This window comes from Macrotis lagotis, chromosome 8 (assembly GCF_037893015.1).
Source record: "Macrotis lagotis isolate mMagLag1 chromosome 8, bilby.v1.9.chrom.fasta, whole genome shotgun sequence".
NCBI classification, from domain to species: Eukaryota; Metazoa; Chordata; class Mammalia; order Peramelemorphia; family Peramelidae; genus Macrotis; species Macrotis lagotis.
In genome coordinates, this window is record NC_133665.1 from 42778331 (window position 1) to 42804765 (window position 26435).

The 26435-nt window shown below is 40.2% G+C and overlaps 1 protein-coding gene across 1 annotated transcript in view; it reads left to right on the plus strand.

Annotated features, from left to right (window-relative positions):
* The first annotated feature begins 1711 nt into the window (after nucleotides 1–1711).
* Nucleotides 1712–26435, plus strand: part of MSANTD3 (Myb/SANT DNA binding domain containing 3) — a 32285-nt gene continuing 7561 nt past the window's right edge. The window contains exons 1-2 of the mRNA XM_074196745.1: nucleotides 1712–1758; nucleotides 20404–20853. Of these exons, the coding sequence (XP_074052846.1) occupies nucleotides 20436–20853 (418 nt within the window). The 5' untranslated portion in view covers nucleotides 1712–1758; nucleotides 20404–20435. The remainder of the gene's footprint in view (nucleotides 1759–20403; nucleotides 20854–26435) is intronic.

Below are 26435 nucleotides of genomic sequence, written 5' to 3' on the forward strand. Positions count from 1 at the left end.
TTGCAAAGAAAGCCCCCAAGTGGGGTGTCGAGGAGGGGGACACGCGTGAAACTACAGGGGGTCGGGGTGGCATTAGGTGGGCGGCCCTCGCGTCCGCCCCGCCCCCTCGGGCCGAGGTCCGGCCTGGCCTGGCCCGGTTGTGGCAGAGCTAGCTGACCCCCCGCGCGCTCGTGCCTTCTTTCCACGGAAACTTCAAAGTTGAAGTTGTTTTTCCTTTCCCCCCCAGATCTAACAATAGAAGCCGCCGAGCACGCGAAAGCCGGGCGGGGAAGGTCCGCGCTGGGTGCGGGAGGCTTCCCCGGCCGCCCGAGGCCTCCCCGGGCCGGGGCACCTCCGCAGGCCTCCGGAGCCCCGCTCCGGCCCTGGCCCTCGGCGGGAGCCCGCGTGCGGGGGGGCTCCGGGGCCCGGGGCGCTCTGCCGCAGGCTGCCCGGCGGGGGCTCCGGGGCCCGGGGCGCTCTGCGGGGGGCTCCGGGGCTCCGGGGCGCTCTGCGGCGGGCTGCCCTGCGAGGGGCTCCGGGGCGCTCTGCGGGAGGCTCCGGGGCTCCTGGGCGCTCTGCCACAGGCTGCCCAGCGGGGGCTCCGGGCCCGGGGCGCTCTGCGGCGGGCTCCCCGGCGGGGGCTCGGGGCCCGGGGAGCCTGCGGGGGGCTCGGGGCCCGGGGCGCTCTGCGGTGGGCTCCCCGGCGGGGGCTCCGGGCCCGGGGCGCTCTGCGGCGGGCTCCCCGGCGCGCGGGCTCCGGGCCCGGGGCGCTCTGTGGCGGGCTCCCCGGCGGGGGCTCGGGGCCCGGGGCGCCTGCGGGGGGCTCGGGGCCCGGGGCGCTCTGCGGGGGGCTCCGGGCCCGGGGCGCTCTGCGGGGGGCTCCGGGCCAGGGGCGCTCTGCGGGGGGCTCCGGGCCCGGGGCGCCTGCGGGGGGCTCCGGGTCCGGGGCGCCTGCGGGGGGCTCCGGGCGCGGGGCTCTCTGCGGCGGGCTCCCCGGCGGGGGCTCCGGGCGCGGGGCGCTCTGCGGCGGGCTCCCCGGCGGGGGCTCCGGGCCAGGGGCGCCTGCGGGGGGCTCCAGGCCCGGGGCGCTCTGCGGCGGGCTCTCCGGCGGGGGCTCCGGGCCAGGGGCGCCTGCGGGGGGCTCCGGGCCCGGGGCGCTCTGCGGCGGGCTCTCCGGCGGGGGCTCCGGGCCAGGGGCGCCTGCGGGGGGCTCCAGGCCCGGGGCGCTCTGCGGGGGGCTCCGGGCCAGGGGCGCCTGCAGGGGGCTCCAGGCCCGGGGCGCTCTGCGGCGGGCTCCCCGGCGGGGGCTCCGGGCCCGGGGCGCTCTGCGGCGGGCTCCCCGGCGGGGGCTCCGGGCCCGGGGCGCTCTGCGGCGGGCTCCCCGGCGGGGGCTCCGGGCCCGGGGCGCTCTGCGGCGGGCTCCCCGGCGGGGGCTCCGCGCCCGGGGCGCTCTGCCGCAGGCTGCCCGGCGGGGGGGCCGCGCCCGGGGCCGCCGGGCGCCGCCGGAGGAAGCGGCCGTGCGGGCGGCCTGGCTTCCGGACCGCGCCGCCTCCCCGCCCGCGGGCCCGCCGCTGCCAGGGCGCTGGGTGGCGCTTGTCTCCTTTGTCAGCCCGGCACCCCGCCGCGCGCTCTCCGGCGCCGCCACGCGCGGGGGGAGCAGGAGAGGGTGAGCGGGAGGCAGCGGCCGCCCCGCCCGGGCGCCCCCGCCCCAGCCCGCCCCAGCCCGCCCCATCCCAGCCCCGCGGCCGCCGCGGCGCTCCGGCTGCACTGCGGTACCAGGTAGGCTGCCCTCCCCCCCCTCCCCTCCTCCTCCTCCGGCCGCGGGCACCGGCGCGGAGCCGCCCGCCTCGGGGCCCTCCATAACCGCCGGCCCGGCCGCGCCTCCGCGGGAGAGGGCAACTTGAAAGCGCCCGAGTTGGTTCCGAGCCCCCGGCGCCTCGGCCCGCGGAGCCCGGGCTCCCGAGCGCCGGGGGCTCGCCCAGCGGGGCCGGGCCTGCTCCCACCTTTCGAAGCCGCGGCGGCACTCGTGCCCGGCGTGGCACCGGGGGCGGGGACCGACGGGCCGAGGGAAGGCAGCCCGGGCCCGGGGCGCGCCGGACGGGCTCCCCCGCGGGCAGGGGGCGAGCGGCCGGGACGAAGTTGCCCAAAAAGTTGTCGGAGCGGCCGCGTCTGCGAGTCCCGTTAGAGGAGCGCCCAGAGGGGAGCCCCGAGGATGCGGCCGCCGGTGCCACGGCGGGGGTCTCAGCCTCTGCCCGGTCCGGGGAGGGGGCACGACGCTCCAGCTGTCGCCGCTGCCCTCGGGGCGGATGGCAGCCCCACGGGGCGGGGGGGGGGGACCACCAAACTGAGCAAATCCATGGAAACATGGATGAGTAGAGCTGAGGATCCACCCGTCCATCCAGGTGCTGGATGTGTTAGGAAATGTGGAGTCGATGAAAAGATTCAGAATCGAATGGGAACCGGGCAGAAAGCAGGACATTAGTCCAACTTTAAGGAATCCTAAAGGGACATAAATCAGGCAGCTAGACAGCTCCTACAAGAGCCTTCCTTGATCTACTTTCCCCATCTCATGATATTCTATTCCCCCCCCACACCCCACCCCCGTCAGGAAAATGTAAACTCTTGGAGGACAGGGATTATTTCATTTTTTTTTTTTGGCTTCCATGAAAGGAACTTTGGAGATCTTCAAGTTCAGTCCTTTCATTTAACACCTGAGGAAGTTAAGGTTTACAGGTTATGTGATTTGCCTTAGACGCGGGGTCACACAGTGCTTTTCACATCATCATGCGGATGGCTCTATACTTCTATTTATTTATCTTTTGGGGTTTCTGCAAGGCAAATGGAATTAAGTAACGGGTCTGAGGTCAAATTTGAACTCAGGTCCTCCTGACTCCAGGGCTAGTGCTCTATCCACTGGGCAACCCAGCCGCCCCCGGCTCTGCACTTCTAGTAGCAAGTTGTAAGTAGTAAGTAGCAAGCTGCTAATGAATTCTTTTTGGAGAATTTCAAATTCAAAGGAAATTGTATTCAAATTTCTTTTTTTTTTGAGAAGGCAATTAGGTTAAGTGACTTGTTCAGGATCATACGGCTGGTTCAAATGCATTACCTATACTGTGATTCTTTTGTTAACAAATGGATGCATTCCAGCCACATCCCTTGATCAGAAATTTCAAGATCAAATAATAATAATATTATAAAGGACATAAAAATGTTTTGTCTCTACAATAATATTAGTAAATGCTAACTAAAGTACTGTCAGCTGTGACTAAAGACTGCATCTGGAAGTGAGGAGGAAGGTAGAGGTAGAAAGGACTGGTTGATTTAGAGTTTGGTGAAGTCTAACAATGGTAACTTCTTTACATGAGTTGTGGCTAACTTCACCTTCATATAAAAAAGCTTTGTTCTCAGTAAATCAGTTACTCAAGGTACAATTGGCTGTTTTCTACTCTAATTGACCTTAACTTTGTCTTATAATATAGAAGTGTGCTTTCTTTAAAAAAGGTTTTTTTGATGCTTTTAAAAAAATTTCTAATCAAGCATTTATTTTCTCTCAAAATGAAAAAAAATGTTGACTCTATGCACAAATAATTTCCCAAATTGACCATTTTTAGAAATGTGTGTTGGTGTCTTGAGGCTACCACCTTTCTGTTAGGAAATGGGTTGTCCATGTTTCATCATAGACACCCTGGAATCATGATCTCCTTTCATTGTTTACTCTGGTACCAGTTGCAGGTGATGGAGAAAAATAATTTAAAACTACAATATACCATTAGAGCTGTACTGTTAAGAAAACTTGACATATGAAAATAAGTTTAACAAAGTATAAAACTTAAAGTGGGAATTATTTATTTTACTGAAAGATTCTTCCAGTTTAAAAAGTTAATTTTAGGGTAAAAGTACATTTCTATGGTGCAATAACATTCTCAAATTCTAACAGTATAATTTCTTAGTACACTTCTTGAACAAAGCAAGGCTTAACTGTAATGGGCAGCTGGATGATGAAATGAATAGAGCACCAGACCTGGAGTCAGGTAGATCCCCTCTCCAAATTTGACCTTAGACACTTATTAGCTCTAGGTGACCTAGGCAAGTCACATAATATTGTTTCAATTTCCTCATCTGTAAAATGAGCTGGAGAAGGAAATGGTGAAACCACTCCAGTATCTCTGCTAAGAAAAACAAATGGGGTCACAAAGAGTTGGGTATGACTGAAATGATTAAATAATAACAACAAAAGGCATTTGGAACTGAAAAAAATTGATCACCAAGAGGCCAAGCTTCTACTGATGAGCATCTGATCAAGCTATACTGGGCCTCTGAAAGTCCAACCTACATACAGTTTTTCAGTCACCTGGTTAGATGTGAAACCTTTCTGGCTGAGTAAGATGGGCCAGAATTTGTCCTCCACTGGCATAAGCTCTAAGGAGATATGACTTGTTGAGATATCAGATCTGTGATATTTTAAAATGTTTTGAAGATGGTCAGGCCAGCAAAACTGGCCCAAGGAGCCACAGAACCCAGAGGGACAGAAGTTCTTTTAAGTCTCCCTTTCAGACATCCTATCACTCAAAGAGTTGTCCTTGTTTATTTGTTTAATCCTGTGATACTGTATTGGCAACCACCAGAACTGAGAACTAGAATCCTCATTCACTGGGAGCTGACATCTCATTCCCTGCTTCATTTCACACATTCTTTCCTCTCACTCACAAGTATGAAAATGACTTTAATTTCTTTCCCTTCTTTCCCTTCTCCTTCCTCCTTCCTCCTTATTACTTCACACAGTCTGTTGTAGGCTACTTTAGGGGGAAAGTTGCATTGTGATCATCTCATTTCCAGGTCTCTTTTCCCTTCATAATTTACCTGTCCTGATTCACAATATTTCAGCACCCTTTCTGTGACCAGATGATATAAATTAATTTGATAATTTAATCCATTTTTGAGTTCTAATGGATAAATGTATTAACACTATAAAGGATCTTTTAAACACAATGCTTTTTTTTAAACCCAAAGGAATGATTTTAATGATAGAGAAAGTAAAGCTATGGTGGATAGAGCATTGGACCCACAATAAGGAAGACCAGAGTTCAAATCCTACCTTGGACACTTACTAGTTATGTGACCCCCAGGCAAGTCCTATTTGCCTCAGTTTCCTCACTTGTAAAATGAATTGGAGAAGGAAATGGAATCTTGGGACAATGAAGAGTCAGAAACAATTGAACGACAACAAAAAAATTATAGAGATTTCAGGCATTTTGGAGTAGGCTTCTGAAAGAGATATTTTTGGAGGAAGTCTACATCAAAGTCTAGCTTACCCAGATTCACAAACTTACATGAATATTAAAAAACAAACAAACCATATGTATCATATGCAATTCCCCAAAGGACAGAATAATACATAGAAATGCAGAGAGGAACAGAGGAAAGGAAAAGTTAAAAAAAAAAAAGTATTATTGCCATGGAAATAATGTAAATGTAAAGGAATTATGGGATGCTCACAAAAAAGAAATGATACAATAAGAGGTATGGAAAGAAAATGACTGAGTGGATAGTTAAGAGACAACAGAGTAGATATGGAGGATTGGGTCTAAGATAGTAGCATAAATGTACTCTGGGCTTCGATTTAGGAAGACTAGACTTCATCATCTGTCTTTAAAACTTGCTAGCTGTGGAACCTTCATAGGTATGTGCTGAAGCCAGTTTTACTGGCTCCTGAGAGTCTATTGTTAAATTTTGCTGCTGTTGTTGTTGTTGTGTTTGTTTTGTTTTTTCCAGGCAATGGAGGCAAGTGACTTGTCTAAGGTCACACAGCTAAGTATTAAGTGTCTGAGGTCAGATTTGAATGCAAGTCCTCTTGACTCCAGGGCCAGTGCTCTATCCACTGTGCCACATAGCTGCCCCTATTGTTAAATTTTTTTGGAGAGCATTTACTTACAAAGTAAAAATTGGCAAGTGCTTATAAATCAGTGTAATTGTTTTATTGATTATCTGGACTCAAAGTATGATGGAGAAAATGTTAATTATGCAGACTAAACTTAAAATTATGGTGTGTTTTTGGAGAGCCAGTTGTTAAATATTTAACAGCACATCCCTGAACCCTGGACATGTATCCTTTCTGAGCCTTCATTTCCTCATCTGTAAATTGAGAATAAAAAAGCACCTGTTGTATTTACCTTAAAGGGTTGTTGTGAGGTTCAAATGAAATATATATATATATACATATATATATATAAATATATATATATGATACATATATACATATATTTTATCTGTTAGATAATCTAAATCTATGTATATATTAAATTTATATTTTATATATGTATAGATAAGTGTCTATTTATCTATAGCCATCAGGCTTTGTAAACATTAAAGTGTAGTGTGCATGTCAGCTCTCACTATTCTAACCATAAGATTGTCAGTGGAAGAAAAGTGACAGATGCTAGTGTTAGTGAGTAGAGATATGTCACCACAGAATGTTGGATATTAAGTACATTCTATGACTGTGCTAAGCAGAAATAGGCCCTGCCCTCAAAGAGCTTATGTTCCAGTCTAACGGGTGAGACCACGTATGCATAAACCAGTACCCACAAGATAAATACAGAGGAGGTGGAAGATAGCTTTAGAAGGGTAGGCACTAAAGAAAAATCCTGTAATTCTAAATAGTAATACTTTACAGGGGCAGTTAGATGGCACAGTGGATAGAGCAATGGCCCTAGAATCAGGAGGACTTAAGTTCAAACCCGGCCTCAGACACAATAATTACCTAGCTGTGTCACTTAATCCCATTGCCTTGCAAAAACCAAAAAGAAAAAAAATAATAATACTTTACTACATCGAAACTATCATAAAATCAGGGAAGCATCATAAAGTGTGGCAAAGTATTGGGGAATGTCTCTGTGAATACATATCACAAACAGTTTGGCCTTTCCATTTGATATCAGGATGCTAATAATAATAGCTCATGTTTATATAGAACTTTAAGTCTTGCAAAAATTCTTTACCTATATATATCTCATTTAGGGTAAAGGTAATTCCATTTGCCAGGGAAGTGAGACAGTGGTGCTCATTTTGCTTTAGGTCTTAAAATAGAAGTCAAAAGTTTGTAGTTTTGTGACATCCTTTTAGTGTAATTAATAGCTGCCTATCACATAGCTGATCTTGTAGGGTTAAATTATAGGTATCTTCTTGAAGCTCTCCAGGGATGAAAAACTCATTAACTCCTGAGGTGGCTCTTTAAGTGTAAATTATTTTTTTGCATACCAGGTCACAATCTAAGTTGTCCCTACTCCATACCAAACATCCTCAGTCTTTCAACTAATTCTTGTATGGGCTGCTAAGTGATACAGGATAGAGTGCTGGACCTGGATTCTTTGAACTCTAAGTTCAAATTGGACCTCATACACTTGGTTTCCTGTGTGACTCTGGGCAAGTCACTTAATTTTGTTTTACTCAGTTTCCTCATCTGTATAATGAGTTGGGGAAGGAAGTGGAAAACCATTCAATTATCTTTACCAAGAAAACACCAAATGGGGTCCTGAAAAGTTGGACATGACTGGAATGCTCTCCTACCCCCTCCCTAGCTTGGTCACTTTCCTATGAGCACATTCCAACTTGTCGTTGTCTAACATGTTACCAGAACTGAATACAAACTACAGAAGGGGTCAGACTAAGGAAGAGTTCAGTTATCATCTCCCTGGTTCTTGATTCTACAGCATCTTCAGTAGAAGAGAGATACTGCTAGACCTACATTTTAAGGGTATTAATCCAACCTGGCAGCTGTACGGAGGAAGTACTGGCTTGCTCCACATCTTCATGAAATCACAGATATAATGCATAAAATACCACACCCCAAACAAACAAACAAAAAACCCACTTATTGGATATGCAGAATGAAGGGGAGGGTTGAGTCAGACTCCTAAATGAATAAGAATGCTGATGAGTTTTGTGAAGAGCAGAGAAACAAGTTGGGAAAAAGCCCTTAAAATAAAAGCAATAGTACAGTAAGGAAGAAGAGTCATCATTCACCCTTACAACAATAACCATTAACTTTAGTAAATGGAGTTCAGTGATCTGAGCTATGAGTGAACAACTCCTTCCAAACTGAATAAGAATAGAAACAGGAACTGAAACTGATTTCAATGGCACAGGAGGCTCTCAGGTGAGGATTTCCTTCTCCAATGCAGGCAACTTTTAATTCTCCTACAATCTAAAGTCTTAAGAGATTTTTCTAGAATACAGAAAGGTTTATGACTACCCAGAGTAAGACACACACAATTAGTAGAAGTCAGTTAGGACTTGATCTGAGGCCTTCCTACCTCCAAGGCTGACTTCTCCATTGTATAATATTTCTTCTGGGGATCTCCAAAGGAGACTTATTTCACATCAGACTATGGCTCATCCTGCCTCCATGAAACTCTGCCTCATGGACTATCCAGAAAACTGCCAAAGCTAATTTGAGGTAGCAACCTGACCCTACTATAGGGCAAGTCTTCAGCTTAATTGTTAAATTGATGAAGTTTTTTTCCTAATGTTCTCTTACTTCACCCTAGAGTCAGGAAGACTACTTTTCCTGAATTCAAATCTAGCCTCAGACACTAGTAATGTGATCCAGGGCAAGTCACTTACTCCTGTTTGCCTTGGGTTCCTCATCTAAAAAGGAGCTGGAGAAGGAAAGACAAACCATATATTCTGGATTTTTGAGTCTAGACCTGATTTCAAATGGTCTATCTTGTTATCTCAGTAAACCATTGAAAGATATTCAAAATATTTTCTATGAATATTAATTTAACGAATCAAGTCCAAATGATCTCTGAATCCAAAGTTCTATTGCAAAATTTTTATACACAGTCTTGTTTGGCATAGAGATGTCAATAAGTGTAAACTAAGACCTATTCCCTTCTGCTCACTAGATAAAGTGTGTAAAGCTGATGGGTCTTCTTTGACTCATTGACTTTTGGTAAGATACTGGTGAAGTTTACAGCTTCAAAACTGCAACATACTTAAGAACCATTGAGTTGACCTGTCAGAATTGACAGAGGTCATATACTTAAGCTGGACCTTGGGCTTGTTCTTAGAAGAAAGGATGAGACAGATTCAGAGCTGAGTAGAGACCCAGTGAGAGTTCTGCAAAGGAAATGGTGAAAGAATGAATGAAAGAAAGAATGAAGCAAACCTAAAGCTTTGTTCTTGCCAGTTCTAAAGTGGTTGATGCAACAGTGAACTACATTCACCAAGAGGTAGCCTGAATCTCCTTTTAATTCACTGATATTGTAAGTCACACTGACTGTGTTGGTAGTGATGGAAGGTGGAATGCAAAAGAGAGGACAGTTGTTTGAGACCTTTCAGAAATGAGAGTTTTGGGGTGGCTAGGTGGCGCAGTGGATAGAGCACCAGCCCTGGAGTCAGGAGTACCTGAGTTCAAATCTGGTCTCAGACACTTAATAATTACCTAGCTGTGTGGCCTTGAGCAAGCCAGATTGCCTTGCAAAAAAAAAAAAAACTAAAAAAAGAAAAAAGAAAGAAGGAAATGAGAGTTTTCCTGACTTGCCATATGGATATAAGCCCATTTTGTGATTTGTTGTTGTATTGTTGTTGTTTAGCTCAATAAAACCAGACTTATAGTCAGTATGTGGAGCTGAACCCCTCTAGGGAAGAGCCAAAAAAGCCTTATGTTCCTAGGGTTTCCCTCAGTTAGGATATGAGATTTTGTGAAATATTGCCCTCAAATTATATCCATACACTTGGCTCTTTTTTTTCTTTTCTTTTTTTTTTTAAGGTTTTTGCAAGGCAAATGGGGTTAAGTGGCTTGCCCAAGGCCACACAGCTAGGTAATTATTAAGTGTCTGAGACCAGATTTGAACCCAGGTACTCCTGACTCCAAGGCCAGTGCTTTATCCACTATGCCACCTAGCCGCCCCTATACACTTGGCTCTTAAGCTCAGTTTACCTGGTTTACAATTGAGAGACATAAACTAATATGCTAATTTTGAAGTCAGAAGAATTGAGATTGAGTACTAGCCCCACTAGTCTTTTAACCTGAGGATTAACCCCCCCCCCCCAAATATTTGTATTATCTACTTTAAATGCCTGCTTTAGGAGTATAATTAGATAATGATAATATATGTAAAGCACTTTATAAAGACATGAATTTACTCACCTACAGGTCTATATGTCCCTAGTTATTGAGGAGGCAGTGCATTATGGTGAAAAGAGAACTAGATATAGTGTGGGTGAAGTTGAGTTCAAATCCCCCCTATGCTATGCTATTTATTTCCCATGTGACTAGATACTTTTTCCCTGGGGGGGGGGTCTCAGTTTTTTCCTCCTGTAAAATGAGGGAGTTGGACTAGATAACTTTTAGTCTTTTCCAATTCTAGAAGCTATGATCTCCTTGAAAAATATGAGTATATTATTTACACCTTGTGATGGTTGGAGATGTGGTGACAATGAGAAACTACAGTGTATGTTGGAAAGAAAGTATAGGGAGCTTGGAATCAGAAGACCTGATTCTAGACAAGTCCTTTTACTATCCAGAGCCTTAGTGGCCTCATTTGTAAAATAGAAATGCTGATTCTTCCACTGCCACCTTATGGAGTTCTTTGTAAATCTTAAAAACAACTATAACAATATGAGCTTATTATGATTGGCTCTGACATTTCTAGTCATAAAACCTGTGAATACCATGCTCTAATATCCAGTTATTATAGTGACCATATTTTTCAAACCCAAAACCAGGACACATGATCTGACAGATTATTTTTTTTGTGAAGCCTTATTAAAAATAAACTTTCTTTTCTTGAAATCAGAATTATCCTAGAAAATTTTGAGAACATAGGATCACCATAGTGTGGCAGGCAAAAGATGAAATAACTAACAAAGGTCTGAGCTTCCAAGCATTTCAATTCATTAAGCAATGTGTGTTAATTGTATAACAAATCAGAACCAGATTTCCTCAGCTTTGACACTGACTTCAAATACAGAATAGATATTTTTTTTTCATTAAAAACAATGTCAAGTAAGACCATGAATTAAAATAAAACAATTAACCATGATACAAAATTAAGTGATCTGATTTCTTACTGGAGGAAAGATTAGAGACTTTCCAAGTTGGGAGGAGCAGAACTAACAGGTGAAGTTCCCTGAAATCAGAAAAAGAGGTACCCCCTCCCACTCCCTACAAGTGTCTGTAAACAATCAAAGGAACATGAAAACAATAACTGCTTAACCAGTACTGGGTTAGTTTTCAGATAAGACAACTGGGCTACTTGAGATGTATAATTATGAGAAAGTGCCTTGCATCATCAATCTTCTAGTTGGTATAACCTGGGTTCTTAGTCAAGGACCTCTAAGCAGGAGGGAGAGGTGGTCTCCCTTTCCAGCCAAGCAGGACTGGGTTGAAACAATGAAAGCTTCCTCACAATTCCCACAATTGAATAAAGTTTTCTCACCAGGCAGAAACTGGACCAAGACCCATAACTAAATAGAAAGGGAGCTGAGCTAGCTCCAGAATTGAGTCACAGGATGGAGTCAGTTCGGTTCACTCAATTCCCACTACCATTTGCTGTTTTAATTCCTTCAATAGCAACTATAAAAGACTGCTGATCAGCTGTGGCAACAAGGCAAACATGATAGTCTATGTTTTTAATATCTTAATTTGGAAAATAAAGTCACTGTATTTTTCAGTTCCCTAGGAACTCAGTACTTTTTTACCCCCTAAATAATTCTCTCCATCCAAACCTGCTCTCATCTAATTGTTAAGTTGGAAACCTGTATAAATGAGAGCTGTTGTTGGTTTTGTTATTGAAAAAATATTAATAATCTTATTCATTCTACTTTAGGGGTGTGAATTGGTTTTTTTTTTGGTCCCAATCAATAATTCCATTGCAAGGTCCATCAGGAAAAACCCTTCTCTTTTGTTTTAGAGCTTTTGCTCAGGAATTACAAGATCTTAAATGATTTGCAAATGATAATAGTATAAAATGTCAGAGGCAATTATGCATATATTGCAAAACCTCATTAAAAATAAACTTTTATTTTCTTGAAATAAGAACTCAAATATTTCTGAATACAAGGTTGTCTCTTTTTCTCCCAACTACCTCTCCTGTTATTATTTTAACAAATTAACATGTTTTCTAAAAGGTTTTTTGGCAAGGCAATGAGATCCAGTGACTTGTCCAAGGTCACACAGATAGGTAATTAAGTGTTTGAGGCTGGATTTGAACTTAGGTTCACCTGACTCCAGGGTCAGCGCTCTATCCCCTACACCACCTAGCTTCCCCTGTCTTCTAAAAGCTTTTTAAAGCTTTTTAAAATTTTATATCTTTTTAATAGGACTGTCACACATTTGACTTGAACTCAAAGCCAAAAATGTCCCTCTACTGACTTTGATCCACTATCTCTCCTCCTATTCCTTTAATAAGTTAAAATGCTTTTTAAACCATGGAAAGACTTAAAAACTAGAGTGATGTAAAGGTAGGAAAAATGGCAAGAGATTGATGAACTCCAACATCTTGAATCACCAGTTGCCACCTGAACAACTTTACCTGGAAGATAAAGTCATCTCAAACTCAACAAAGCCCAAAATGGAGTTCATTCTGTTTTAGTTGATGAACTTAGGAAAAGACGTTTTTTATAACTGCATTTCAATATAATTGGTTTCTTTTGTAATCCTGTGTATTTTGCTTTATACAATTAAAAAACATTATTCTTAGAAGGGGTGCATAATACAAAAAAGATCAAGAAGTCCTGTTCTATTTCTATCCAAACCCATCCCTCCTCCAGACTTCCTTTTTTCTTATCATCCCAGATCAGTCTTAGAGTCATCCTTGATTTTTGCCTGTCTTCCTGATAATTAATATCCAACCAGTTATCATATCTTTATTGATTCCATTTTCACACTCTCTCATTTTTCACTCTTCACATCCTTCACTCACATACCCACCACCCTATTGCAAGCCCTCCTTATCTCTTGTTTGGACAATTGTCATAGCCTCCTAATTGGCCTTCATATTTCAAGTCTTTCTCATTTCCATTCTATCCTCCACAGTGGTCAAATTAGCTTTTCTAAAATACAGATATGCCTATGTCATTCCCCTACTCAAAAAATCTTCAGTGACTTTCTATTGCCTCCAGGATAAACCACATAATCTTCTACTTGTCATTCAAAGCACTCCACAACATTGCTTTCACCTACATTTCCAGTCTATTCTAATCAAACTGACTTGTTACTTGTTAGTCCTATATGACTTTTAAATGCATAAATCTTTGCATAGGTTGTCTCCTATGTCTAGAATTCACAATTTTGCCTGAGGCCAGTGCTGAGTCACAAGCCTCATTTGTGGCTCAGTGTTAGTAATTTTAACCCCTCCATGGGGTGCCACTAACTCAATATGGATATAAAATTCCTGTTCTGGGGTGTTTCTCATTATTGTTCTAGTTGACTACATAACCTTTGTCAAGTGTTGAGCTGTTTGTGCCTCACTTTCCCCATTTGTAAAATGATTGTATTTCAAACTAGAGAATCTTAAAAGATCTTTTGGAGCACAGAATCTGTATGTAAATAATCAAATGGATCCAAGATTTCATTGATTCATGAAGTTCTTACCAATATTCAGATAATAACCCTTGTTCCCCTTGCCTAGTCTGTGTGACTCTTCCATGTTTTCCCCAAAATCTACCAGAGGGTTCCCACCCAACCCTTTCTCAATCCCTTCTGACATGGCAAGGGTACCTGGTAGATCACTCTGACTACCCACCTCTCGTTGCTCCCACTCACTAGGATGTCATCTTGGATTTTGATCTTCCTCAGACTTCCTCATTCTTTCTATTCTGTAGCCTGCCCAAACCTACCTTGTGCTTTTTCCATTGCTCTCTGTGTGATGCTATCTATAATTTTTCTGAGGCAATGGTATCCATGTCTCACTGATATATAATGACACCCATAAAGTATTAATATTGATAATATGGGCCTTGGCTATTATGAGAAGCCATTTTACCAAAAGCAATCCAACCCATTCAACTTTTTTTTTTAATTTCTGGCTCCCTTTCATTGTATTGTCTTTCTTGTATATTTACCCATGTTGATAAAGTAACTCTATAGAGTATCTATTCTGAAGCATGTTGAAATCTAAACAATAAATATTCTTCATCTGTTTAGTCTTTCCTTTCTGGAAGATCCATGACTCTAAGTTGATATAATACTAAACATTCCCACAAATAAATCTACTTTTTGCAAAGCACATGTTGCTACTTTTGAAGTGAGGTTGTCTAGGCAGGTCCCTTACCTACCAGTTGCTAGTTTTTCAATGTTAAATTCTACAACAAAGACTTGATTTTCACCTCCTGTCTTAAATCAGCTGGGGTTACAAAGTCAGATTTTCTTCACACTTGCAATGATGTTTTAAATTGTTCTGGTTGATTCAGAATTATTTCATTTGATCTTTCCCTTTTTTGTCTTTTTTTTTTTGTATGCTTCACCTTCCTTTTCCCTCTATTGACTGACTGACTGCCCATTGGTGACTGCTTCTAGGATAGGGGTGGAAACTTTTTCTGCCAAGGACTATTTAGATATTTATAATTTCATTTGCAGGACATATAAAATTATCATCTTAAAAATTAGCCTGCTTTATTTGGTCAGATATTTAATTAATTCACTTCTTTAAAAACACCTAGATTTATTGAATTAAGAGTTCCACCAGTCCAAATGATGCCATGGTCCTTTTATGGCCTAAGGGTCAGACGTGATCTTAAGTACCCCTCCCCAACTGTTATTTTGATGAAAGGACCAGTACAGTTGTGCTTCATTCTACTGGCTTTGCCATACTCCCCATGCTTTCCCATCCTTCCATATCCCCTTCCCCCATCCACACTTCAGCTCCTTCTTAACTTCTCCTAGAAAATAAGCTCTTGAGGGTAGATAGTTGAGTCTTTGTGATTTGAATTATATCCTGAAGGCTTCACACAGTGTCTGGCTGCAGCTTCCTTATTTTGATAATAATAATCAGTTCTCATGATCTTACCTTTGTTTTAAAGTTTTCTCTCTTCTCTACTTCCAGCATTTTAAGTATTATTTTTTAGCTCTTAATCACCTTTAAAATGAACAAATAAATATACTTTCAAATAATAATAGCAACTCCATACTGTCTTCTTAGCTAATGGTATTTTTATATGGTTGCAGTCCATGTATACATAGAGTTCTTTATTCTGCACTGTTCACTTTGCATTATTTCACATAAACCTTTCCATCCGTGGTATGATCTTCCTATTTGGCAGTCTTGGTGGTGGTTTAGTAAGTGCATTGCTGCAGAGACCAGTCTGTTTAGTCGTTTTGTCACTGTCTGGGATATTTCCAAGTTTTGGTCCATAAATAACACTACTGTAAACACCTTTGAACAAATAGACCCTTTTTCTTTTGGCTAATTTCCCTGGCATATTACTAGGTCAAAGGATATGACCAATTCATTGCTTTTTCTATCACTTGCTAGATGACTCTCCAGTAGGGTTAGTCTAGCTCCAAGAACTTGGTTGTTATTGTTGTTTAAATAATTTCAATAATTGACTTTTTTTTGTTTTGTTTTTTTTTTGTAAGGCAAACGGGGTTAAGTGGCTTGCCCAAGGCCACACAGCTAGGTAATTATTTGATTTGAACCCAGGTACTCCTGACTCCTGACTCCAGGGCCGGTGCTTTAGCCACTACACCACCTAGCCACCCCAATAATTGACTTCTTTTGAAATGCTGATGCATTTAAAAAATTATTGTGAGAACAGACCCATAGACTTTGTCAGCCAGTCAAAAAATCCATGACACAAAAAGCAATTAAGAACCCATGTTCGGGGGCAGCTAGGTGGTACAGTGGATAGAGCACAAGCCCTGGAGTCAGGAATACCTGAGTTCAAATCCGGCCTCAGACACTTAATAATTACCTAGCTGGTGTGGTCTTGGGCAAGCCACTTAACCCTATATTGCCTTGCCAAAAAAAAAATTAAAAAAAAAGAACCCATGACCTTCAGAAATGTTTGATCAATTTGTATTGCTACCAATAATATGTGAGTGTACTTGTTGCCTAAAGTCTTGCTCATCACTGTGGATTTTTAGTATTTGACTCACTTTTTGAATTTAAAGACTATCAGGAATTGGTTTATTTGGTCATATCATTATATTATTATTATTATAATTTTATATTATTTCATCAAGTTTTATTTGTTTTCATCAGATTTTTAATTTATTTGGGTCCACTTCTGGGATCTCTATTCCATTCTACTGGCCTGTTTTTCAATTGGATGGTTTTGATAGTTGTGACTTTATCATGTTTTAAAATGTGGAGGTGGTTTAAACTCACCCTCACCTCTTCCCTGCACTGGTACTATGTTTCAATACTTTAGGACCCTGTAATTTCATTACAATACTTCTTCCACCAAAAAGTGAATGAATAAATGAAATGGCATTTATTCTAAATTATTCTGGGGATGCAAAATAAGGTAAAAGGCAGCCCCTGATCTCAAGGTACTCACTGATAACATACAAAAAAATTTGTAAAAATGAATACAGAATAAACTAGAAATAGAGGGAAAGCAATTGAATTGGGGGGGGATCAAGAAAAACTTCTTGTGGAAGGTGCAATTTTAGCTGGAACTTGAAGGAAAACCAGGAGGTGTAGCTAAGTGAGTGGAGAGAAGAGGGAATACTCAAGAGGTGCTGGGGAGATAGAAATAAAAAGATTTAGCAATGAATTTGGTATGTGGAGCAAGGAGTCACAGGAGGTTTTGAGACAAAGACTTGGGGTGATAATGCTCCTCTTAATCAGGGTGAGAAGAAAAGATAATGAATTCTGTTTTGGACATGCTGAGTTTGAGATACCTATGGGACATTTTAAGACATTAAAAGCCAGTTGGTGATGTGGAACTGTAACTCAGGAGAGAGATGGGCTGCTAAATATTGATAAAAGATCATCTGCATAGATTATAATTGGATTCTTGGGAGCTGATGAGTGAGACCACAAGTGATATTACATAAGGCCAAAAGAGAAAAGAGTCTAGGTCAGGCCTTTGGGGACACCCGTGGTTGGTGATGGCATGATTTGGATGAGATCCATCAAAGAAGACTAAGAATAAAGAGTCAGAGAGACAGTAAGAGAAGATTAGAAGAGACCATCTGGAAAGATGGTATCCAGCAGCTGATCCATAGAGTCAAAATACTGCAGAAAGTTTTGAAGGATGAGAATCAAGGAAAGGTCATTAGACTTGTCAATTAAGAGATCCTGATATCTTTGAAAGCTTCGATTTTGTTATCATCTGAGTATGTATTTTGATCTTCCATGGGAATTCTCTTTGGTCAGATTCTTCTTTTTCTGTTGTTTACTCATTTCCTCAGTCCAAGACAGCACTTCCAAGGCTTTGGGTTTTTTTTTTTTGGGGGGACACCCCACTGGGACCTTTATTCCTCCAAGGTCTTATGCTCTCTTGCCTGTGCTTTGAAATGTAGATGACCACCTCACTTCCCTTTGCCTTGGAGCTGTAAGGAGGCTCCTGCTTGGCTACTTAGTAAGGAAGCCCAAACTGCAACCTGGATCTGAGTGTAGGCAACAGTAGAGTCCTACCCCCAAGGGAGAGCAGAGAAGTTTCTGCAGTCTTTCCTGGCCCCCTTACCATCTCTGGGGGGTGCAGGATGCTTTCTCCAGATTCTCGCTGTAGATTCTGCGGCCAGTGTTCCTCACTGGACACTCATTCTGGTGTAGCAGAATTCTCTCACCACCTGTTAAGCTGTTGCGGGTGATCTCTTGGCTGGGCTGTGCTGGGCTGTGCTGCTTTTTTCCAACCCCTGTCCTGGTGAAACACACCTTCCCCCCGAATCTTCTAAGTTATCTTGAACTGGGAAAATGTATTACTCAGTCTTTCTGTGGGTTCTGCCCCTCTAAATTGACTAGAGTCATAATTTGTTGACTTTTGGAGTTTTGGGGGAAGGAGTTCCTGGGAAATGCTTCCTTCACACCACCATCTTGATTCTGCCCCCCCCCCCCCACTGATATCTTTGGAAAGAGCATTGAATAATGAAACCAAATTGCAAAGGGTTTAGAAGATAGTATAGGAAGAAGAAACAGAGGCAGGGATTGTAGGCAGTATTCTCAAAAGGTTTAGGGAGAAGAGGAGAGACCTAGGATGACAGCCTTTGGGTATGGTTTTGATGAAGTTAGGGTTTATTTATTTGTTTTGGTTTTTTTTTAACATGGCAATGGGGTTAAGTGACTTGCCCAAGGTCACACAGCTAGGTAATTATTAAGTGTCTGAGTCTGGATTTGAACTCAGGTACTCCTGACTCCAGGGTCGGTGCTCTCTCCACTGAGTCATCTAGCTGCCCCAAAATTAGGATTTATTAAGGACAGAGTAGACATAGGAGAGAGGAAAAAAGTCAGGAGATTAGAGAAAATGGGGATATTGGAGGAGGAAATCTGTTGGAAGAGATGGGAGGAGATGAAATCAGGGGTATATATTGAACAGTTTTCTTTGGCAATGAGAAGGGGTGAGTCAGGGAAAGATAAAAATGGTGGGAGGGAAAAGATGGGTGAATTATGAGAGATAAGGATGAGGAGAGAAGAAGCTCTCAATTTGGAATAGCCTCTTTGGGAAAAGACAAGTCAAAGCAACCTAAACAAGTGGCTTTGATACATATAGACCAAAGAAAGGAACAATGTTGCTCTCTGATTGGAGTGCTAGAGCCCAAGGCAAAGAGCTTGTTCCAAAGCCATAGTTTTAAGAGGGCTCCTGGGCCAGCCATCTTGTTAAACATATTATATCACCCATATGTTACACGTAGCATATTTATTACTCATGCATACTGCCACTTATTACATATTAGTATTATTGATTATGCTCACATTATTTGTTATGTTTGTTTTATCTATTTGGTTACATAATATATGCTAAATATGAGTTATATGTTTATAATCTTTATACTTTCAGATGTCACATGCTTTATGTTTTTTGGTTATGTATCACACATGTATATGTGTATACAGCCATAGAGATAAGTATAGCTATAGATGATATAAATAGAGATAGATATAAGTCAGCCATTGCTTGTGGTTATGGTTGTTGTTCAGTAGTTTCAGTAATATCTGACTCTTCAGGACTCCATTTGGGAATTTTCTTGGCAAAGATACTGGAGTAGTTTGTCATTTCCTTCTCCAGTTTATATTGCAGATGAGAAACTAAGACAAATGGGGTTAAGTGACTTGCCTAGGGTCACTCAGTTAATAAGTATATGAGGCCTCCCACTTTATTGGTTTTCTACAGACTATCTACTACCTCTGGCCCTTGATTGGAAACCTGAACAGCTATAAGACAAGGGTTAAAAAAAAAAGTCTTTCCAAAGCCTCCATTCAAAGAGGACTCCCAGGATATCCATCTCTTCATGACCCATTAGGTTTACTTATCTTCCTCAGCTCAGTCTTGTCCTCAAGAAACATCATCATCATCATCATCATCATTATTATTATTACCATCTCTTCATTAGGCTTAGAACACATGGGCCTCTGACTGGAATGCTAGTGTAAGAGCTAGGACTTGAAACCAGGGATTCTGATTTTAAATTCACTGGTCTTTCATTATACAAGTCTATCTAGCTTTAAAAAAAATTTTAAGGCCTGACAATATTTTTAAATTTTATTTGTTGGAATATATGAGGAATAATTTGACACAAAGATTGATGCAAGATAATCTATAGTGTAGTAGATGGATTGCTGTATTTGGAACCACTAAGCCCTGGAATCAGATCTCTCCTCATGGCAGGTATTAGCAAGTTATCTAGCACCTAATTTATTTGCTGTAAGCATGAAAAGAAATATATGGAAAATGAGTTAGGTGTAAAAATATTTGTAAACCTTAAAAACCCATATGTCAATTTATTATTATTAATCACAAAGTTATATTTTGAAAACAATAAATTTAAGGATATTATTTTTTTCTTAGTTAATAGAGAAGAGACCATTTAAATTTTGAACTTTACAGTATTGTAAGGATGATCAAGACAATGACCCAATAATTCTAAAAAAAAACTTATGAAAAATGCTGTTCAACTCGAGAGAGAACTGTTAAACTCTGAATGCAGATTGAAGCATACTTTTAAAACTATACTTATTTTTATTGTTTCCTTTTTCAATATGGCTTATATGAAAATGTTTTGCATGACTCCATGTGTATAATTGATATCAAATTGTTTGTCTTCTCAAGCAGGGGGAAGGAGAGAATTTGGAACTCAAAATTTTTAAAAGATTAAAAAATTTTTTTCACATTTAATTAGGAAATATTTAATGAAATAAAAATAATTTAAAAAATAAAATGATAAATTTAGGTCTTGTGATTAGACTAAAATAATTTATTGAAGATTTAGTTTTATATATATATGTAATTATTGTTTAAAACTTCCTTTTACAGGATTCTTACCTCCTGGAGGAAAAGAGTAGAAAATGCAAAACAACGAAATTATAAAACCTGCCAAATACTTTTCTGAATTGGAAAAGAGTATCTTGCTTGCATTAGTGGAAAAGTATAAATATGTGCTTGAATGTAAGAAAAGTGATGCCAGGACAATTGCACTTAAGCAGAGGACCTGGCAAGCCCTTGCCCATGAGTACAATTCTCAACCGAGCGTCTCACTACGAGATTTCAAACAGTTGAAGAAGTGTTGGGAAAACATCAAAGCACGGACCAAAAAGATAATGGCCCATGAAAGGAGAGAGAAGGTAAAACGGAGTGTGAGTCCACTTCTAAGCACACAGGTAATAGGAAAAGAGAAGATTGCCAGCATGCTACCTGAGCAAATTTACTTTTTACAGAGTCCTCCAGAAGAAGAGTCAGAATATCATCCTGACACAGCAAACCAAGGTACAAATGCGCCTATTATCCCTTGCTTTGTTCATTGAGATGCCATTTTGGGGGAAACATCCCTATGGGGTCCCCATTGGTGAAAGCCATAACGTGGACCCCTTAAGCAGGAAAAGCCACGAATAATCTGCATTTCCTAGCAAAAGTCTCTAGCAGTAAAAACCATGAATAACGTGAGATTCCCAGCAAAAATTTCTATTAGTGAAAGTTGATGATGATGATGATAATATGGAGTCCCTATCAATGAAAGCCATGAATAATATAAATCAAGATCAGCATAAAACACTACAACATGCCCACAATGACCAGAACAAGGCCTTGCATGCCCAGTACTCCTGTCCAAGCAGCATTTAAGGCATCCAGGTCTCTGGGACCCGAGGCCAGTGCTGAGCAAAGTGAACCCCAAAATATCAGCCAAATCACACTATATACTCTAGAGCTCTTCCTCCCTTTGTCTAATTTCTATAATTACCACAGGGATCTTGGCAGGAATTTTTATATGTAGTCTGGCCCCCCACCCCAGACTGCCCTGATTGAGTATCACACTTTATAATCAATCTGGAGCTCCCCAGTCTCTTTCTTTGGTATCATATTGGACCCCTTGTTTTGGGGAAGCCTTAAATATCCAACTTCAGGGGATTTTCAGGCAAAACATTTCTAATTGTTACATAAACTTTGATTTTTTTTTTTGATTCTGAAAGTTGAGGACCATGGAGTTGAGTAGAGGGGAAGAATCAGATGCATACATGTTTGCATCACTTTATCCTTGTGACATCTTATTACAGTATCTATAGGCACTTCTAAAAATGGGGGAATTTTTAATTTACATTTTATATTATTATTTATAAAATTTTAAAACATTATTTTATTCAATATTTTAAAATATATTTAAATATATTATTTAATTATCAATCCAAGGATTCCTGTTGATTATATCAATGGATCAGAATGCATAATGCAGATAGAAAAGGGCATTCTTCAAGAAGGATTTGCATTAATACGTGTTATTAAATAATGTAAAATAAGCAATTATAAAAGTTTATTGCAGTGTTTTTTACCCCAATGATTCCCAACTTCTTAACAGTATGCTAGGGATCTCAAAATTTTTCAGAAGAAAATTAATTTTAAGATTTAAAGAAATAATATCTAGTGTTTACATAGCATTTTAAGGGTTTCAAAATGCTTTACAAATATTACAAATATCTCAGTTGATCCTCACAGCAATCTTGTGAAGTAGATGCTATTATCCCTATTTTACAGTTGAAAAAACTATGGCAGACGGAATTTAGGTCTTAGACTTGCCCACATAGCTAATAAATGTCTGAATCTAGATTTGTCTTCCTGACTCCAAGAATTATAATTGTTTGACAGATTTGCCATAAAGAACTCATTTAAGGAAAAGAGAGGATTGTTGCAAAAAAAAAATGCCTGGATATCACAATTCAAATTACTAGACAAAAAGACTGGTGATCACTGAGCTGTTATAATATCTATAGATAAACAATAGATTTAAAAAATGACTATGCAGAATCCCTCCTCTTTAGAATGGTATCAGAAAACATTTACATATAGTTTTAGCAACCCTCAACTTAGATACTGGGTTGTTGTTGTTTATTTGTTTTGGTAGTTTGGTTTTTTGGTTAAAATTATTTGGAAGTCAGTTATTTAGAATTGGGAACACATTTTTTCCTTGGAATCACTCCAACAAATGTTTATCATTTATTTGTTGTTTATAAAGCACTGTGTGTTAGGCTGAATGTTAATGGCTGTCAACACTATCTCAACACTATTAGGTTTCATAATTTCATTTTTTTGTTTTTTAATAGCTACATAATATGCTTTTCTATATTTTAAATTTTATATAATAGCTCCAGTATGGCTCTTCTTAACTGGTGACATCAGAACTTCTCATTATTTTTAAAAACCATTTGTTTATGTTCTTTCTTCTTTTTTATAATATCTCTATCACTAATTTGCTGTTTTCCCTAATTCCTATCCCCCTCTCCTCAAAATAAAAGTTCTTTCTTTGTAGCAAATAAGTGGTCATACAAATCAAATCATCTGTTTGCCATATCCTAATTTGATTTTCTCATTCAATACCTCTAGCCCATCACTTCTCTGCTAAGAAGGGGATCTTCTTTGACTACTTAGCAAATGGAATTGCTAGGATCAGGCATATCACTATGTGTCTGGACAATAATTTTGAAACAGTTTTTTAAATTGGTGCCTACTAGGGATTTGTTATATTAAATTCATTTGCCAATGTACTTTTTCCATTCCCTAGCCTTGAAACATTTCTTATAACAGTTAAGCAAACCCAAGAGTTGGTTAACATTTTTGATCATATATATATACATGTTTATTTTTATATATGTGTGTGTGTGTGGTGTATTTTCATTTTTCTCCCATGTTATTCTTTGTATATAGTAAAATATTCAGGTGCAGTTCTAATAAATCATCCTTTCATGAAAGTGATCTCATCTTTCTGTTGCTAGGGAGAAACTTTTGGCAAATTAGAAATGCTAATAGAGTGAATTTGGCAAATGGACTAAGAATCTATCGTCTTATCACCAACCTAGCCAAGTTTAAAAAAAAACAGAGAAAAACATTAAAAAGTGATGAATTTTTTTTGACCAGGGTAAATCTTGAAACTGATTACTAAGCCATCAAGAGATTGAGAGCATAAGCATGATCAAATCTTTCAAAGTATTGAAGAGGTATCCATTCAAATATGTCTTAGCTGGTATCCTCTATATTTTCAGTAGTCTTGAATTTATCTTTCTGCCTTAAGCTAGGATAAAATAGACAGCTAAGTGGTACAGTGGTTAGAGTGCTGGACCTGGAAGCAGAAAAAACTCAAGATTCTTACTAGCTATGTGACTCTGGGCAAATCATTTTACCTTTGCCTGTCTTGGTTTCCCCATCTGCAGAATGGGAATAATAATAGCACTTACTTCCCAGCAATTACTTTATTCATAAAGTAATGATAAACTATATAAATCCTGGATATTTGTTTTCCTCTACATTTTAGAGAGAGAATTTAAAAAATATATTTTTTCTTTGACCCACCTGCAATATATTGCATGTATTATAAAGTATGGAAGCAAGCCTTCTTTTTGAATGGCATCAACCCGTAGAAAGGTCTCTAGTTGAAACTGTGTGTTAGGCTGAATTTTAATGGCTGTCAACAATATCTCAACACTATTAGGTTTCAAAGTTTCAGTATTCTAGTTGAATGTTTTTATCACTGATTTGAAGGCCATAGGATGGGGTAGGAACATGCATTAAGCATCTGCTGTATACTAGATACTATGCTAAGTGAATTGTATACTTTCTTAAAGCAACGCTATGAGATAGGTGCTGTTATTACTATTTTACACTTGGGGAAACTGAGGAAGACAGGTTAAATGATTTGACCAGGGTCTCACTGAGAATAAGTAAACATATGAGACATATTTGAATTCAGGATTTTCAGACTCCAAGCCCTGCACTTAAATGGCAACATCAGTGGCATACTTGTCAGATTCTAGGAATAAAGTTGACCAGTATCATCAATAAATTGGTTGATTGGGGACAGCTAGGCAGCGCAGTGGATAGAGCACAGGCCCTGGAGTCAGGAGTACCTGAGTTCAAATCCAGGCTCAGACACTTAATAATTGCCTAGCTGTGTGGCCTTGGGCAAGTCACTTAACCCCTTCTGACTTGCTAAAAACCTAATAAATAAATAAATAAACAAACAAATAAATAAATTGGTTGATTGAATTTAGATTTCATCAAACAATAGTAAATACAAAAACTATGAAATAAGATTGGAAATGTAAATTGAGGACAGATTGTAAAAGTCTCAAATTCTAGGTTGTTGAGGTTGTTTTGGTGGTAGAGGCAATAGGAAACCATTGAAGAATTTTAAGCAACTCTTAAGATTGAAAAGTATGGTAGAGGGGCGGCTAGGTGGTGTAGTAGATAAAGCACCGGCCCTGGAGTCAGGAGTACCTGGGTTCAAATCTGGTCTCAGATACTTAATAATTACGTAGCTGTGTGGCCTTGGGCAAGCCACTTAACCCCATTTGCCTTGCAAAAAATCTAAAAAAAAAATAAAATAAAAAAACAAGAAGATGGTAGAGTAAGGATATAATTATTTTCTCTTTCAATAACTTAGCAATCTTACTCCTCCTAGATAATTTTCACTATCAATTTTTCATCTCCTTTAAAATTCCCCACAGGGACTTAAATTGATATTGTATTAAGTCTCCATTAATTTAGTTTCCCAGGCATAATAAAGTAAGTCCTTCATTTAATAATCCTTTCTTTTAGTGCTCCCACAGAAATTTAATTTTTTATTTACATAATTTCTTATTACTGAGTTTAATAACTATTAAATATTTTCTATTGCTCAATTTATTTTTTCATTGTATTGTTATTAGTATAGTGTTATTGTTAATTATAGTTGCTAGTATATTGAAATACAGTTGATTTTTAATTATCCATCATAACTTTGATGCTCATTAAAAATGTTCTTCATTGATATCTTTTATTTTTACATCATCTTCATTTCCAAATATATTCTATCTCTCCTTTCTAACAAAGAAGAAAACAAAATGATCAGACTACTAATAGTTCACTAATGTGACAATTCTTCAAAAATGGTCATTTTACTTTTTTTTATCTTTGTCCATCTAAGTAGTATGAGGTATAACCTCAGATTTGTTTTAAAGTGAATCTCTTTGATTATTAGTGATGTGGGGAATTTTTTTCTCCTTATGGTTGTTGAGTACATGGATATCTTCCTTTGGGAACTATAGCTGCCTATTCATATCCTTTGACCATTTATTGGGAGAATAGCTGTCATTTTTATGTATTTTAATCAATTCTATCTTAAATGTTGTCACTGAGTCATTTTCAGTCTTGTCTTATTCTTTGAGATCCCATTTGAGGTTTTCTAGGCAAAGGTAATGGAATTGTTTGCCGTTTCTTTCTCCAGTTTATTTTACAGATGAGGAAACTGAAGCAAATGAGGTTGTGACCTTTTCAGGGTCAGACAAACTAGCAAATATCTAAGGCCATATTTGAACTTGGAAAAAGAATCTTCCTAACTTCAGGTTCAGGATCTATCCAGTGCACCTACCTAGTTTCCCCTCTTTCTTATACATCAATTTGCTTTTGGAGAGCTTTCTCTAACAACTTTTCTCCCAGTTAACTGTTTTTCTTCTAATTTTAATTTCACTGATTTTGTTTCTGTAAAAATATTTCAATTTTATCCTATCAAATTTGACTCATCTTCTGTAATCCTCTCCATCTCTTGTCTTGTCATGAATTCTTCCCCTATCCATTGTTTTAAAAAAAATCTCTATGCTCTTCTAATTTGTTCATGATGGATCTTTTATAGCTAGATCATATATATATATATATATATATATATATATATATATATATACATACATATATATATATTTGGAGCTTATTGAGGTATATGGTATCATATCTTGGATGTAATATTGGATTAATTGGATATAATTTTTAAGCTCTGACTTAATTCATTACTATTTCTTTTTCTTACCACTTCTTTTTTTTTTTTAAATAAA